This window comes from Lepus europaeus, chromosome 7 (assembly GCF_033115175.1).
Source record: "Lepus europaeus isolate LE1 chromosome 7, mLepTim1.pri, whole genome shotgun sequence".
Taxonomy (NCBI): Eukaryota; Metazoa; Chordata; class Mammalia; order Lagomorpha; family Leporidae; genus Lepus; species Lepus europaeus.
This window is the reverse complement of record NC_084833.1, coordinates 96,541,318-96,556,144: the sequence shown is the minus strand read 5'-3', so window position 1 is coordinate 96,556,144 and position 14,827 is coordinate 96,541,318. Positions and strand designations below refer to the sequence as shown.

The 14,827-nt window shown below is 41.0% G+C and overlaps 1 protein-coding gene across 1 annotated transcript in view; it reads left to right on the top strand.

Moving 5' to 3' along the window:
- Positions 1–14,827, top strand: part of LOC133763391 (protein NPAT) — a 68,100-nt gene that overhangs the window by 33,156 nt on the left and 20,117 nt on the right. Inside the window, exons 11-15 of the mRNA XM_062196963.1 lie at positions 1,648–1,744; positions 3,223–3,387; positions 5,717–7,363; positions 9,373–9,488; positions 9,563–9,671. Coding sequence (XP_062052947.1) covers positions 1,648–1,744; positions 3,223–3,387; positions 5,717–7,363; positions 9,373–9,488; positions 9,563–9,671 — 2,134 coding nt within the window. The remainder of the gene's footprint in view (positions 1–1,647; positions 1,745–3,222; positions 3,388–5,716; positions 7,364–9,372; positions 9,489–9,562; positions 9,672–14,827) is intronic.

The following is a 14,827-nucleotide window of genomic DNA, read 5'->3' as shown; positions in this document are numbered from 1 at the left end:
ATAGTCTACAACTCCGTGATTTTGTCTTCACAACTGCATCAGTTGCTGACCATAATCAGAGCAATCTGTTTGATATTATGAAGAATTATGTGAAAGTGAAGACAGGGCCCTCTGTTGGTTGTTGATAACATTGTCTATGTGGGAAAGTTAAAAAATCAGATTTAAGTAATAGTTTGTAAAACAGTACAATGAATGTTTTCAAAAGCACAAACTCCCAAGGCCAAAGAACAAAAGGGAGCAAAATGGGAAAGCAATTCTTAGAAGTTGAAAAGGAGAAATAGTACCTGACTTAGAGACCCCAATTCTATACCAATAAAGGCAAAGCTCAGAAAAAATAAAATTCTAGGGGCCGGCGCTGTGGCGCAGTGGGTTAACACCCTGGCCTGAAGCGCTGGCATCCCTTGTGGTCACCTGTTCTAGTCCAATCTGCTCCACATCCAATCCAGCTCTCTGCTATGGTCTGGAAAAGCAGTAGAGGGTGGCCCAAGTCCCTAGGCCCCTGCACCCACTCAGGAAACCCAGAAGAAGCTCCTTGGCTCCTGGGTCTGGATTGGTGCAGCTCCAGCCACTGCGGCCATTTGGGGAGTGAACCATCAGATGGAGGACCTCTCTCTCTCTCTCCCTGCCTCTCCTCTCTCTGTGTAACTCTTTCAAATAAATAAATCTTTAAAAAATATATATGTAAAGGGGTGAGGAAGCAGCAAGAAGCAAACTTGTGTTCTCTCCGTTACATGCTACCCACCCCACAAATACTATTGCTAGGCATAAATTCTGCCAGCAATGAATATGACTTGATTGAAAGTAAAGAACTAAAAATATATGTGGTTCTAGAAGGTAATTCTGTAGCTTGGATTTTGTCCCTCCTACGCCAATTGGCATAGAGCTTACGTAAGGCAGCTTTTGGCATGCCACTTTTGAATATGAGTAGATAAAAAGAATTATGTAGCGCTTTAAGAAAGCATTTAATATGAAGAGATCAAAGCAGACAAGAAAAAAGGATTGAGATAAATTTATACAGAAGGATAAAGCAATCTACTACAAAATATTACAGTAGGACTTTGTTTTTATTTAGATATGTATGGATAGTTTATATATTCATTTGAATTTTGAGGAATATGTTCATCAAAGTGATTAGTTAAGTGTCATTTAAAAAAACGTTCACCTTCTATTTTCTAGTCTTACTGCAATAGTTGTTTTTTTATTTGACAGGCAGAGTTAGACAGAGAGAGACAGAAAGGTCTTCCTTCCGTTGGTTCACTCCCCAAATGGCCGCTACGGCTGGTGCTGTGCCGATCCAAAGCCAGGAGCCAGGTGCTTCCTCCTGGTCTCCCATGTGGGTACAAAGCTCATGAGCCGTCCTCCACTGTTCTCCCGCCCACAGCAGAGAGCTAGACTGGAAGAGGAGCAACCGGGACTAGAACCCGGCGTCCATATGGGATGCCGGTGCTGCAGGCAGAGGATTAACCAAGTGAGCCATGGCACCAGCCCCTCTGCAATAGATTTAAAGTATATACTTACAATCAGTTTTCTTGAAAGGGAATGTTTTTGCATACAAAGTCAAATATATTAAATGTCTGCTAATTATTTTGCTTTTACTAAACCATATTAATTCAGTTAGGATCTTGCCTTTACCTCACTCTTTTGCAGAGCGAAATTCACATGTCTGAAGAAGTTATACAGGATATATTGGAACAGACAGAATCAGACCCAGCATTTCAGGCCCTCTTTGATCTCTTTGACTATGGTAAGTGTATCATTTCTTTCACAGCAGTTAGACAAAAAAATTTCTCTAGTTTCTTTGGTTAACTTAACACAAGCAACACTCCACAGCACGTCTTGAAAAAGTTCTTAACTTTGTTAAAATAAATATTGTATGAACAGGTGAAAGAGATAGTGTCTTGCTTCACTTTGTTTTTACTTAAACTTTAGCCATTAAAATGGGCAGGCTTTATTTCTTTGTTTTTGTGAGCATTGTGGCCAGTCAGCAGACTGTTGAGGTCCACTACTATTATTAATAAACAAAATAGAAAATACAAAAGGAGTATGAAAAATTGGCCATTTTCTTCAGTCTCATAATCTAGTGCAGTAGTTCTCAAATTACAGCCCCAAAAATCAGCACTATCAACTTTATCTGAGAACTTGGGGCCTCCAGGAAATTCTAATACAGTTAAATAACCACAGGACTGGTGTAAAAATGTTTGTACTGGGGCCATCGCTGTGGCACAGTGGGTTAACGCCCTGGCCTTCAGTGCCGGCATCCCATGTGGGCACCAGTTCTAGCCCCGGCTGCTCTACTTCAAATCCAGCTTTCTGCTATGGCCTGGGAAAGCAGTAGAAAATGGCCCAAGTCTTTGGGCCCCTGCACCCACATGGGACACCCAGAAGAAGCTCCTGGCTTCAGATCGGTGCAGTTCCGACCATTGCAGCCAATTAGGGAGTGAACCAATGGATGGAAAACCTCTCTCTCTCTCTCTCTCTCTCTCTCTCTCTCTCTGCCTTTCCTCTCTCTGTGTAACTCTTGAATTTCAAATATTTATTCTAAAAAAAATTTTTTGTACTTATAAATGATACGTAAAACAGCATGTTAAGGGGCTGACACTATGGCACAGTGGGTTAAAGCCCTGAACAGCAGCACCGGCATCCCTTATGGACAATGGTTCAAGTTCCAGCTGCTCCACTCCTGATCCAGCTCTCTACTAATGCATCTGGGAAAGCATTGGAGGATGGCCCAAGTCCATGAGCCTATACCCCCACATGGGAGACCCAGATGAAGCTCCTGGCTTCGGGTTGGCCCAGCTTTGGCCGTTGGTGCCATCTGGGGAATGAACCAGCTGATAGAAGACCTCTTTCTCTCTGTCTCTGCCTGTCTCTGTAACTCTCTTTCAAGTAAATAAAATAAATTTTAAAAAGTATGATAAAGTCCTTGGGTCCTGCACCCCATGGGAGACCAGGAGAAGCACCTGGCTCCTGCCATTGGAACAGCGCGGTGCGCTGGCCGCAGCGCGCTACCGTGGCGGCCATTGGAGGGTGAACCAACGGCAAAAGGAAGACCTTTCTCTCTGTCTCTCTCTCTCTCACTGTCCACTCTGCCTGTTAAAAAAAAAAAAAAAAAAAGTATGATAAAATATCTAAAAAGCCAAAATTAAAACCAAAATTTAACATTTGCTTGACCCCTTATTTTATATTGGTCACTAATTACTTCCATGTATCTTTTTTTAACAGGTAAGACAAAGAATAATAAGAATATATCACAAAGCGTTTCTAGTCAGCATATGGAAACCAGTCAACATATGGAAACCAATCAACATATGGAAACCAGTCCTAGTATAATTTTAGAAGATGAAACTAATGTAACACCTAAAGGTACTTTTAAAACAGAAGATTCTGGTAAGAGTTTGATTTTATCAATCCAAATCTATACTTTCGTCTTAAAATTCAAAAGGAGGAAATACTTGAAAGTTTGTCAATTTATCACAAGGGTCTTTATTTCTAGTTTTTTCTCCATTAAAAAAAAAATTATTCCTGGGGCCGGTGCTGTGGTGTAGCAGGTAAAGCTGCCACTTGAAGTGTGGGCATCCCATATGGGCGCCAGTTCAAGACCTGGCTGCTCCACTTCCGATCCAACTCTCTGCTATGGCCTGGGAAAGCAGTAGGAAATGGCCCAAGTCCCTGGGTCCCTGCACCCACTTGGGAGACCCAGAAGAAGTTCCTTGCTCCTGGCTTTGGATCGGCATAGCTCCGGCCATTGCAGCCATTTTGGGAGTGAACCAATGGATGGAAGACCTCTCTCTCTCTCTCTCTCTCTCTCTCTCTCTTTCTCTCTCTTTCTGCCTTTCCTTCTTTCTCTATGTAACTCTGACGTTCAAATAAATAAATGAATCCTTAAAAAAAAGTATTCCCAAGAGTTTAGTAGTTTGAAAGGTGAACTTTTAGTGCTCATTGATTTATCTTGCAGTAAGTTCTGGGAAAGAGAATTTTTTTTGTTGTTGAGGATAAGATTTTTTAAAATTTTTTAATTGACATGGTAATTGCACATTTTATGATGTACATTGTGCCATTTTAATACCTATAAACAAAGGATAGTGACATGTCATGCTAGACACATCCTCTTTCAATGCCTCCCTACTCCTTACCCTTCCCAGGCTCTGTATTCAAATGCTAGTCTCTTTTACTTTAAGATCCACATTTTAGCTTCCATGTGTAAGGGAGAACGTGCAGTATCTGTCTTTCTGTGCCTGATTATGTCACTTAATGTGATATTCTTCAGTTCTCTCTATTGCATAACAAATAACAGAGCCTCATTCTTTTTTGACTAAATAATATTCCCTTCTGTACAATGACCATATTTTCTTTATCCATTCTGCTGTCATTGGACACTTAAGTTAATTCTGTGTCTTAGGTATGGTGAATGCTTTTATAGTAAATATGAGAGATTCTGAAACATTTCAGTTCATTTGGATATGTACTCATTAGTAGAATTACTGGATCATAAAGTAATTGTATTTCTAGTCTTTAAAAAAATTTTTGTTTAGGCAAAAGGACAGAGAGAGGGAGAAAGAGATAGACCATCTTGGATGTGCTATTCACTCCTCAAATGGCTGCGATGGCTGGGAGTATCACAGGCCAAAGCCAGGATCCTGGAGCTCTATCTGGGTCTCCATTTGGGTCTCCCCTATGGGTGGCAAGAGCCCAAGCCCTATTGCCATCCTCTGCTCTTTTCATAGGCCCATTAGCAGGGAGATCAAAAGTGCAGCAACCAGAACTTGAACTGGTCTCTAGTATGCCAACATTGCAGGTGGCAGCTTACCCCACTGTGCTACAACATCAGCCCCTATTTCTAGCTTTTTTATGGAAGCTCCTTACTGTTTTTCTAAAAATTGCTGTACTATAGATTGATACCACTAATGTGTGAGAGTTACACTGTCTCCAAATACTCATCAGCATTTATTTTTTGTCTTTGATGATAGCCGTTCTACCTGGGATGAGATGGTATTTCATTTTGGCTTTGATTTGCATTTCGCTGATGAATAGTAATGCTGAGCATTTTTTCATATACTTGTTTATTTCTACAACCTCTTTTGAAAATTATCCATTGAGTTGATTCACTGAATTTATAATCGGATTATTTTTTGGCTGTTGGATTGAGTTCCTTATAGATTGTGGAGGTTAATCCCTTGTTGGATGAATGGTTTGCAAATAATTTATTCCATTCTATGGGCTGTCTCTTGAGTCTGATTGTTTTGCTCTGCAGAAAGTTTTTGGTTTGTGTAATCCCATTTATAAGTTTTTGCTTTTGTTGCCTGTGTTTTTGAAATTATATCCAACAAAAAGGCTTTGCCTCTGTGTTTTCCTCTAGTAGCTTCACATTTAGGGATATTTGAAGCCAGTTGTGTTTTTGTTTGTTTGTTTTCTGGATTTTTTTTAAGCCTACTGGTAAATATTACATGACCTTAAGCAGGTATACTTTTTCCTTTACCATGTCAGATATTTTCTAAAAAATTGATAAAAATAATTTGTCATTTATTTTAAAAGATATGAGTAATTTGAAAGATGCATGTAAACACTTCAATGCTCAGAAAATGAGATATGAGGTATATCATATTTTTACCTGCCGATATGTAAAAGATTAGTTACTTCCTTGGCAAAATAGGCTTTATAATAAATTGCCTCAGAAGCTGAACTTACCACATTTTTCCACCCTCCTGCTATTTTGCAGATGGTCAGTCTGGTCAACCCTCATTTTGTTCATCCTATCAAAATGAAGATGCATTAAATGCTTTGAAAAATGGCAGCAACCATGATGGGCTTAGGCAGGAAGCCCAGGAAAATTTTTCCCACATAGTTCCTAGCATCCAGAAGAAGGCCTTTAAAGCAGCTGTACCTACTGAAGAGAAGTGTAACCTTGACATTACTTTTGAGTCTGTGCCTAATTTGAGTGACTTTGACCAAAGAGGAGATTCTGTTGCTGAGTGTGATGTACTCTACCCCACTCAGATGTCTGCTGAAACTGAAATGGCTATGGAGGTTGAAAAGAATTCTTTGTCTCCAAATGTACAAGGTGAATCTCACTTACAGCCTGAAGTACCAATAACTTCATTTGTTCCACTTGGTGGTGAAGCTAACAATGAAAATCTACTCTCTGGGAAAAATTCTCAACTTTTATCTGAAAATACTTCATTAACTGGAAAGTCATCCAAGAAAAGTCAGTTTTGTGAAAGTCCTAATAATTCAGTGGGACTTAAAACTAACTTCCATGGTTCTAAGTCACCAAAGTCTAGTGAAATTCATGAGAGTAAAATTGAAATTAGTAATGTGTTACCAGTTGTGTCACAGCAATTATCAGATTGCCAAGGTAATTCTTCACCACAAAGTAAAATACTACCTTTATCTGTTGAAAGTTCAAGTTTAAATGTACAACAAGTAGAAATTAGTTTTGGAGAGTCCATCTCTTCTAATAAACAACCATCTAATGATTCAACATCTATTGAATTAAACCATACAGAAAATGAAACTGAGCCATCCAAGTCTGAGAGAGTTACTTTGGATTCACAAGACCCTTCATCTACTGTAAAAGAAGTTGGAGATGCCATCTTTGTCTCTTTAGATGGAAGTGATAACTGTAGGGAAGTTGCATTGATGCCTCCAGAAGGTAATTCTACAGAAAATAGTCACTCTCCTCCTTCAGAATCTGTGTGTTCTGCAGTGGGAGATGCTCACCCTGAGTCCCAAAATACTGCTCATAAGCCTTCTAGTGACAACTCAGCAGAGATAGATGCAGCAAATATTGTCTCTCTCAAAATTATCATTAGTGATGATCCATTTGTTTCCTCAGATACAGAACTTAATAGTGCTGTTTCTAGTATCAGTGGAGAAAATTTGCCAACTATAATTTTGTCATCTCCTGCTAAATCTCCCACCAAAAACCCAGAGTTAGTTAAATGCCTGTCTTCAGAAGAAACTGTAGGTGCTATTGTATCTGCTGAAGTAGGGGATTCAGCCTCCATGGAACAGAACCTTTTAGCACTCAAACTTGAAGACTCTGTTGTAAACAACACTCAGAATGAAGATAGCATTGCTTTTTCAGCCAATGTCACACCATGTGTTTCCAAGGATGGAGGATACATACAGTTGATGCCAGCCACAAGCACAACTTTTGGCAATTCGAATAACATTCTGATAGCTACCTGTGTTACTGATCCAACTGCAGCCTTGGGAACAACTGTAAGTCAGTCTAATGTTGTAGTACTGCCTGGAAATTCTGCACCTATGGCTGCACAGCCTCCACCGCCTCAGTTGCAGACACCACCAAGGTCAAACAATGTATTTGCTGTCAACCAAACTGTGTCACCAAACTTTTCACAAGGTAACAATAAGAATGTGTTAAAGTTTATGTCTCTGGATTGGGATCTGATTTCTCTTGTAGGTAATAAATCAGATGGTATGAGAAAATAGTCTGAAATTTGTAATTATGCCTCTTGTTTACACTAGGTGAGTAATTCAGTCAGAACTTTTTTTTTTTTAAGAATTGTAAGCCAGGAACATAAGTGGTTTAATTTTTTCTTTTCACAATTAAGGTCTCAATCTTCGAGAAAGAAAGATTAATTCATCACATAGCTGTTTTTTTTTTTTTATCTCCTATAATATTGAATTTTAGTAGGTATGCACCTGGTATGGTTGTAGCTTTCAAGAGAGTTGTCATCTATTTGGAACAAAATCCAAGAACAATTTGAATAATATCTGTTTAGTTTCCCTTGTTCATAGGGTGTCTTGTAGCATTTATTACATGCTGTTTTTTATTAATGATTGGCATGCCTGTCAAATTAGTCATTCTAGATCGTATGTTTATCAGAGATAGGACTTACAGTATATTCATCTATATTTCTGTATGTATTGGTTCTTGAGCTTCCCTCCCACCCCCCCCTTTTTTTTTACATCACAGACATACAATAAAATTTTATTAAATGTCATCATCTGTAAGTATTAAAGCTGATGGGCCTGTTTCAAATATTGCTTCAAATAAGAGGTCAGAATTGGTATAGAAACTGGGCTTGAGATAAAGCTTATAGAAATAAGGTAGGATTTTGAGTTAAAGGAAGGAAGTCTTTATAGCCAAGCGAAGTAGTGCAAGCATGAATAAGTATTATAAGACTATAGTAGGTATGTCTAAAAGTGAAATCAACCTAAGAGTAGTTAGTGTATTAGGAAAATACTCTCATTACAGGGCATGGATAAATTGTGATAGTAACAGATTATATGGTTGTTGACTTTTTTTTTTTTTTATTTGACAGAGTTAGACAGTGAGAGAGATAGAGAGAAAGGTCTTCCCTCCATTGGTTCACCCCTCACTGCTACAGTGAAGCCAAGAGCCAGGTGCCTCCTCCTGGTCTCCTATGCAGGTGCAGGGGCCCGAGCACTTGGGCCATCCTCCACTGCCCTCCCAGGCCACAGCAGAGAGCTGGACTGGAAGAAGAGCAACCGGGACTACAACCCGGCACCCATATGGGATGCCGGCGCTGCAGGCAGAGGATTAACCTAGTGAGCCCCTACACTGTTGACTTTTAATGACTATGTAAGCATTGTAATTCCCCCAACACATGCACCCACACACCGTGGTTTTGTCTGAATACTCATTTACCTTTTACCTGGGCTCTTTTTTTTCTTTTTTTCTTTTTTCTTTTGAAAAGCATAGTCGGATAGAAAGAGACAAAGCAGACAGAGGTTGTCCTTCCACTGGTTCTTTCCCCAAATTGTCACCACACACAGGGCTGGGTCAGGCTGGAGCTAGGAGCCTTAAACTCCATCCGGGTCTCCCACATGGGTACAGGGGCCCAAGCATTTGGGTCATCTTCTGCTGCCTTCCCAGGTACATTAGCAGGAAGCCGGGTCAAAAGCAGAGCAGCCGGGACTCAAACCACCAACCATATGGGATGCTGGCATCTCAGGCAGCAGCTTAAACTGCTAAGCCACAGTGCAAGCCCCCACCTGGATCATTTTTAACCAGTGTCATTGATATATAATAGGCTAGGTGTATGAGCACAGTCTTGGGCTATAAACATTCAGTTGAGGTTCTAATTTCCTAGTGTAAGGTTCAGACTTGAAACGTTCACTGATTTTCTAATTAGTTTCACTATTTTTTCTATAAGAGTCAGCAATACAATTGGATGACTTCCTTGCTTATGATTGTTGTGAAAATGTTATCAGACCATCTTTCTATTCAGTTGACCTACTTGTTGGCCTTGCTGTTGTTCCTTAATTAATTTTCTAAAATAATAGATTGTAAGGAAAGATTATTACTTTATTTCAAAGTAACAATTACTTTGTTTTGTGCCAGAATTAAGAGAAATTTTTACTTTAATGAGAATTATTTTTCAGGTTCTGCCATCATAATTGCTTCTCCAGTGCAGCCTGTGCTCCAAGGAATGGTGGGAATGATCCCTGTATCTGTGGTGGGACAGAGTGGAAATACCTTTTCTGCTCCTCCTCGGCAGGTGAGGTTTATGAACGAAAGAGGTACAGTGAAACTTTTCAAACATCGTATAATTAATGCCTCCTTCTCTTCCAGGTCCTTCATATGCCTTTGGCAGCACCTGTGTGCAATAGAAGTATCCCTCAATTCCCTGCTCCTGCAAAATCTCAAAAGGCTCACGGACCAAGAAACAAGCCTTGCATAGGTAACACTTTAAGTTTGTTCATGTCAACCTTATGTTTGTCTATTAGTTTGTAGCAGTGCTTGACTCTCTTCTTCTTGAACACCAATAACATCCTTAACAAGTAGTCATCCTAAATTTGTTTAAAGTCTCATAGCACTAGATATCAGAAGGCAGCCAACCTTGATATAGGACATCTTTGATTCTGATAAGTTTCCTTTTATAAGTTTTAGCTTTGTTCCAGTGTTCCTTAATTTATTCTTTGGAGATACCTAAAATAATAATAATCTTAATTTTCTGATAGCTTTAAAAATGTTTACTGAATGTCTTACATATTTATATTAGATTTTAGAGGCAGTGTTTGCTGAATGTTAATATGTATATGAATTACTACCTGGGAATCTTGTTAAATGCAATTGCTGAACAGTAGGACTCCCATAGGGCCTGAGATTCCTTGTTTCTACTAAGCTTTCACTGAATGCCTGTGCTGCTGCTGCTGCTACGCCACACTTTTGAGTGACAGCCTTTGAAGTTTCCAATTTATTTTCCTTCATTCCCGATTTGTTCAGTGGCTCACCCATCTTAGTATTTATCCATGTCTAAAACCTAGGAGTTTTCTTTTTCTTTTTTTTAATTTATTTGACAGGTAGAGTTGTAGACAGAGAGAGAGAGAGAGAGAAAGGTCTTCCTTCCATTGGTTCACTCCCCAAATGGCCGCTATGGTTGGCGCTGCGCCAATCCAAAGCCAGGAGCCAGGTGCTTCTTCCTGGTTTCCCATGCGGGTGCAGGGGCCCAAGCACTTGGGGCATTCTCCACTGCCACCTAGGAGTTATTCTTAACACAAATTTCTCTGTAGTAGAAAAATTCATCATTTTTCATCTAATTTATATCTAACAGTCTATCCTGATTTGCCTTCTTTTTTTTTTTTTTTTTTTTTTTTGACAGGCAGAGTGGAGAGAGAGAGACAGAGAGAAAGGTCTTCCTTTTTGCCGTTGGTTCACCCTCCAATGGCCGCTGCGGCCGGCGCATCGCGCTGATCCAAAGCCAGGAGCTTCTTCCTGGTCTCCCATGCGGGTGCAGGGCCCAAGGACTTGGGCCATCCTCCACTGCCTTCCCGGGCCATAGCAGAGAGCTGGCCTGGAAGAGGGGCAACCGGGATAGAATCCAGCGCCCCAACGGGGACTAGAACCCGGTGTGCCGGCGCCGCAAGGCAGAGGATTAGCCTGTTAAGCCACGGCACCGGCCCTAAAAAATACTTTTTTAAAAATTTGTTTATTTATTTGAAAGAGTTACAGAGAGAAAGGGGAGAGACAGAGATCCTTCATCTGCTTTTTCACTCCCCAGATAGCCACATTTGACCGAGGCTGGGCCAGGCTAAAGCCAGGAACCAGGAACTTGTTCTTGGTCCCTTTTTTTTTTTTTTAAGATTTATTCATTTATTTGGAAGGGAGAGTTACAGAGAAGCAGAGGCAGAGAGGTAGAGAGAGGTCTTCAATCCACTGGTTTATTTCCCAAATGGCTGCAATGGCCAGAGCTGGGCCAATCCAAAGCCAGGAGCCAAGAGCTTCTTTCAGGTCTCCCATGTGAGTGCAAGGGCCAAGGACTTGAGCCATCCTCCACTGCTTTCCCAAGCACATCAGCAGGGAGCTAGATCAGAAGTGGAGCAGCCGGGTCTCAAACCGGCACCCATATGGGATGCCGCACAGCAGGCCAGGGTGTTAACCTGCTGCGCCAGAGCGCTGGCCCAGATTCTTTAATTTCTAAAATGACATGTATGCTGTTTAACTCAGCTTGAACTACAGCTATCCTGTCATTAGTTTTTATGTAGAACCCAACTTAAATTTATAACTTTTTTGTATTAGATTATTTTTTATTTTGGTAAAATATATATACCATAAAATTTTTGACATATGACCAATTTGGGGCCAGTGCTATGACACACTCTCTCTCTCTCCCTCTCTCACTCTGTAATTCTGACTTTCAAATACATAAATAAATCTTTCAAAAAAAAAGAATCATTCTTTTTTAGTCTCAGAAATATATAATGGCAATAATTGTTTAGCACAGCAGTTAAGACACCTGCATCTTATATTGGCATACCAGAGTTTGGTGCTCAGTTCCAGCTTCTCAGACCAGCTTCCTGCTAATGCAGGCCATAGGGGGTAGCAGTGAGGACTGAAGTACTTGGGTCCCTGGCACCCACAGTGGAGGCCTAGATTAAATTTACAACTTGCAGCTTCAGTTTTGCCAAGTGTATTACAAGCATTTGGGCAGAGAACCAGCTGATAGGAACTTGCTAACTGTGTTGCTGTCTGATTTTTCTCTCTGCCTCTCAAATGAATAATTGTTTTATAAAAATATATAAAGAAATAATGGTAATCATGGGAAACTCAGTGTTCATCACTCCAATTCGGTATGTATCTTTTCCACTTCCAAAAGCGTTCTTCCGTTTTCTATTCTTAAGGAATAACTCATTCTTTCTAAGGTTAATGCAGACTACTTGTGTTCTAGGTTGTATCTTTTAACATTCATTTTTTCTCTTTGTTTCTTCCCTATGTGTCTGAAACTTGCCAAACTTTTACTCCTGACCCTTCTTAATCTCACGTTCCTTCATTTGTATTATTCTCTTTTCTTATTTAACATGAGAGGTCACTAGTGACTTTCTAATACTGCCTTTTGCATTGAACTTTGCCATTCTTTTTTTTTTTTTTTTTTTTTTTTTTGGACAGGCAGAGTGGACAGTAGAGGGAGACAGAGAGAAAGGTCTTCCTTTTTGCCATTGGTTCACTCTCCAATGGCCACCACGGTAGGCGCACTGCGGCCGGCGCACCGTGCTGTTCCAATGGCAGAAGCCAGGTGCTTATCCTGGTCTCCCATGGGGTGCCGGGCCCAAGCACTTGGGCCATCCTCCACTGCACTCCCTGGCCACAGCAGAGAGCTGGCCTGGAAGAGGGGCAACCAGGACAGGATCGGTGCCTCGACCGGAACTAGAACCCGGTGTGCCGGCGCCACAAGGTGGAGGATTAGCTTACTGAGCTGCGGCACCGGCTGAACTTTGCCATTCTTATTTTCCTGTAATTTTTTTTTTTTTTTTAAAGATTTGTTTTATTTATTTGCAAGAGCTACAGAAAGAGACACAGAGAGAGATAGGGGTCTTCCACCCGCTGGTTCACTCCCCAAATGACCACAACGGCCAGAGCTGAGCTGAACTGATCTGAAGCCAAGAGCTTCTTCCAGGTCACCCACACGGGAGCAGGCACCCAAGGACTTGAGCCATCTTCTACTGCTTTCCCAGGCCATAGCAGAAAGCTGGATCGGAAGTGGAGCAGCCAGGACTCAAACCAGCACCCAGATGCGATGCCAGTGATGCAAACCGGGGCTTTAACCCACTGTGCCACAGTGCCAGCCCCTCTTCTAATTATTAATTCAACTGATAGTTTCTGAAACCATCACTAAATTATTCTGTCATTCTCTTGCTGATCTTACATATAACTCAAGTCCTTCAAATTCTACATATCCTATCTTTTTTTCCTTAAGATTCATTTATTTGAAAGAGTTAAAAAGGGAAAGGGAGAGAGGGAGAGAAAGTACACTCTCTCATCTGCTGGTTTACTCCCCAAATGGCTGCAATGACTAGGGCTGAGTCAGGGAAAAGCCATGAGCCTGGAACTCCATCCAGGTCTCACATGTTCGTGGCAAGGGCCCAAGTACTGGAGCCAACTTCTACTTTCCCAGGCACTTAAGCAAAGAGCTGGATTGAAGTGCAGCAGCTGGAATTCCAATCAGCATTTACATGGGATGCCAGCATCACAGATAGCAGCTTAACATGCTGACACATTGCTAGCCCCCTCTGCCAACTTTATCAGTGTCACCACTGATTGCTTCGTTACCCTTCATACCATGTAAATGCGCATTGTCTCAAAGACCTTCATCATCTCTCATCAGTTCTTCCAGTTTTCTCTCCTGTTTATTCCATCTTCTACATTATTGCCAAGCTGATATTCCTAAAGCATAAACCTATGTAGGCAACTTTCCTATTTACAACACTTAAAAATTATCTCTAAAATCTTCTGCATAGTGCACTAGGTCCCTTATCTTATTTTTGCTTTCCTTTCCAACCTTCATATCTTGCTCCTTTCTCACATAAGCTCTGAAGGCCATGAAAATTAAAATGTAGCTGTTTAAGTTAGAGCATTGAGACCTGTGTTGTGGCACAGCAGTTTGGGCCACCGTCTGCAACACCAGCTTCCCATATGAACTCCAGATCAAGCCCCAGCTGTTCTGCTTCCTGTTAATATGCTTGAAAGGCAGTACATGATGGTCGAAGTACTTGGGCCCTTGCCACCCACATGGGCACCCATATGGGGCTTGTGGCTCCTAGCCTCGACCTTGCCCAGCCCTGGCCGTTGTGTCCATTTGAGGAGAGGATCTTTCTCTTTGTCTCTGCTTCTCTGTTTCTCCCTCTCTAACTGTGCCTTTCAAATAAATGAATAGATCTTAAAAAAAAATCACAGCATGCTCTGTAAGTGACATAGGCTGACATAGATGACAGTTACATTGGGAAAACTTTAAAGGACTTTGATTGTTATATTCTTTAATAACTATCTGGATCCAAGTAGTACAATAAGTATATTGTAATTTCTAGATCCAGAAACTGGATTTATAATATTTGCCTGAAGTTGAAGTTATTTGCTCTTGCATACATTAAAAAGCTGCTTTTTCATAGATATTTTTTAAAAATTTATTTGGTCCAATGTTAAAATATTTGAAAGAGAGTTGGAGCTCACATCTGCGTGTTTACTTCCCGAATGCCCACAACCTACAGGTCGGGCAAAGCTTAAGCCTGGAGGCTAGAATTCAATCCAAGTTTTTCATCTGGGTGGAAGGAACCCAACTACTTCAGCCATCACCTGCCACTATATCCCCAGGTGCACATTGACCAAAAGATGTAATCAGAAGCAGAGCCAGGGCTCAAGCCCAGGCACTGCAGTAAGGGGTGCAGCAATCCCAAGGAGCTTTCATCTACTTCAAAGGTTGAGCAAAGTGAGAAGGAGAAATCTTCCATCACCTGGTTTACTCTCCAAATTGCCGAAACAACAAGGGCTGGACCAGGAAGAAGCTAGGAGCCCAGTATTTCAGCTGGGTCTCCCTTGTAGCAGGGACTCAAGCAGCTTAACCAT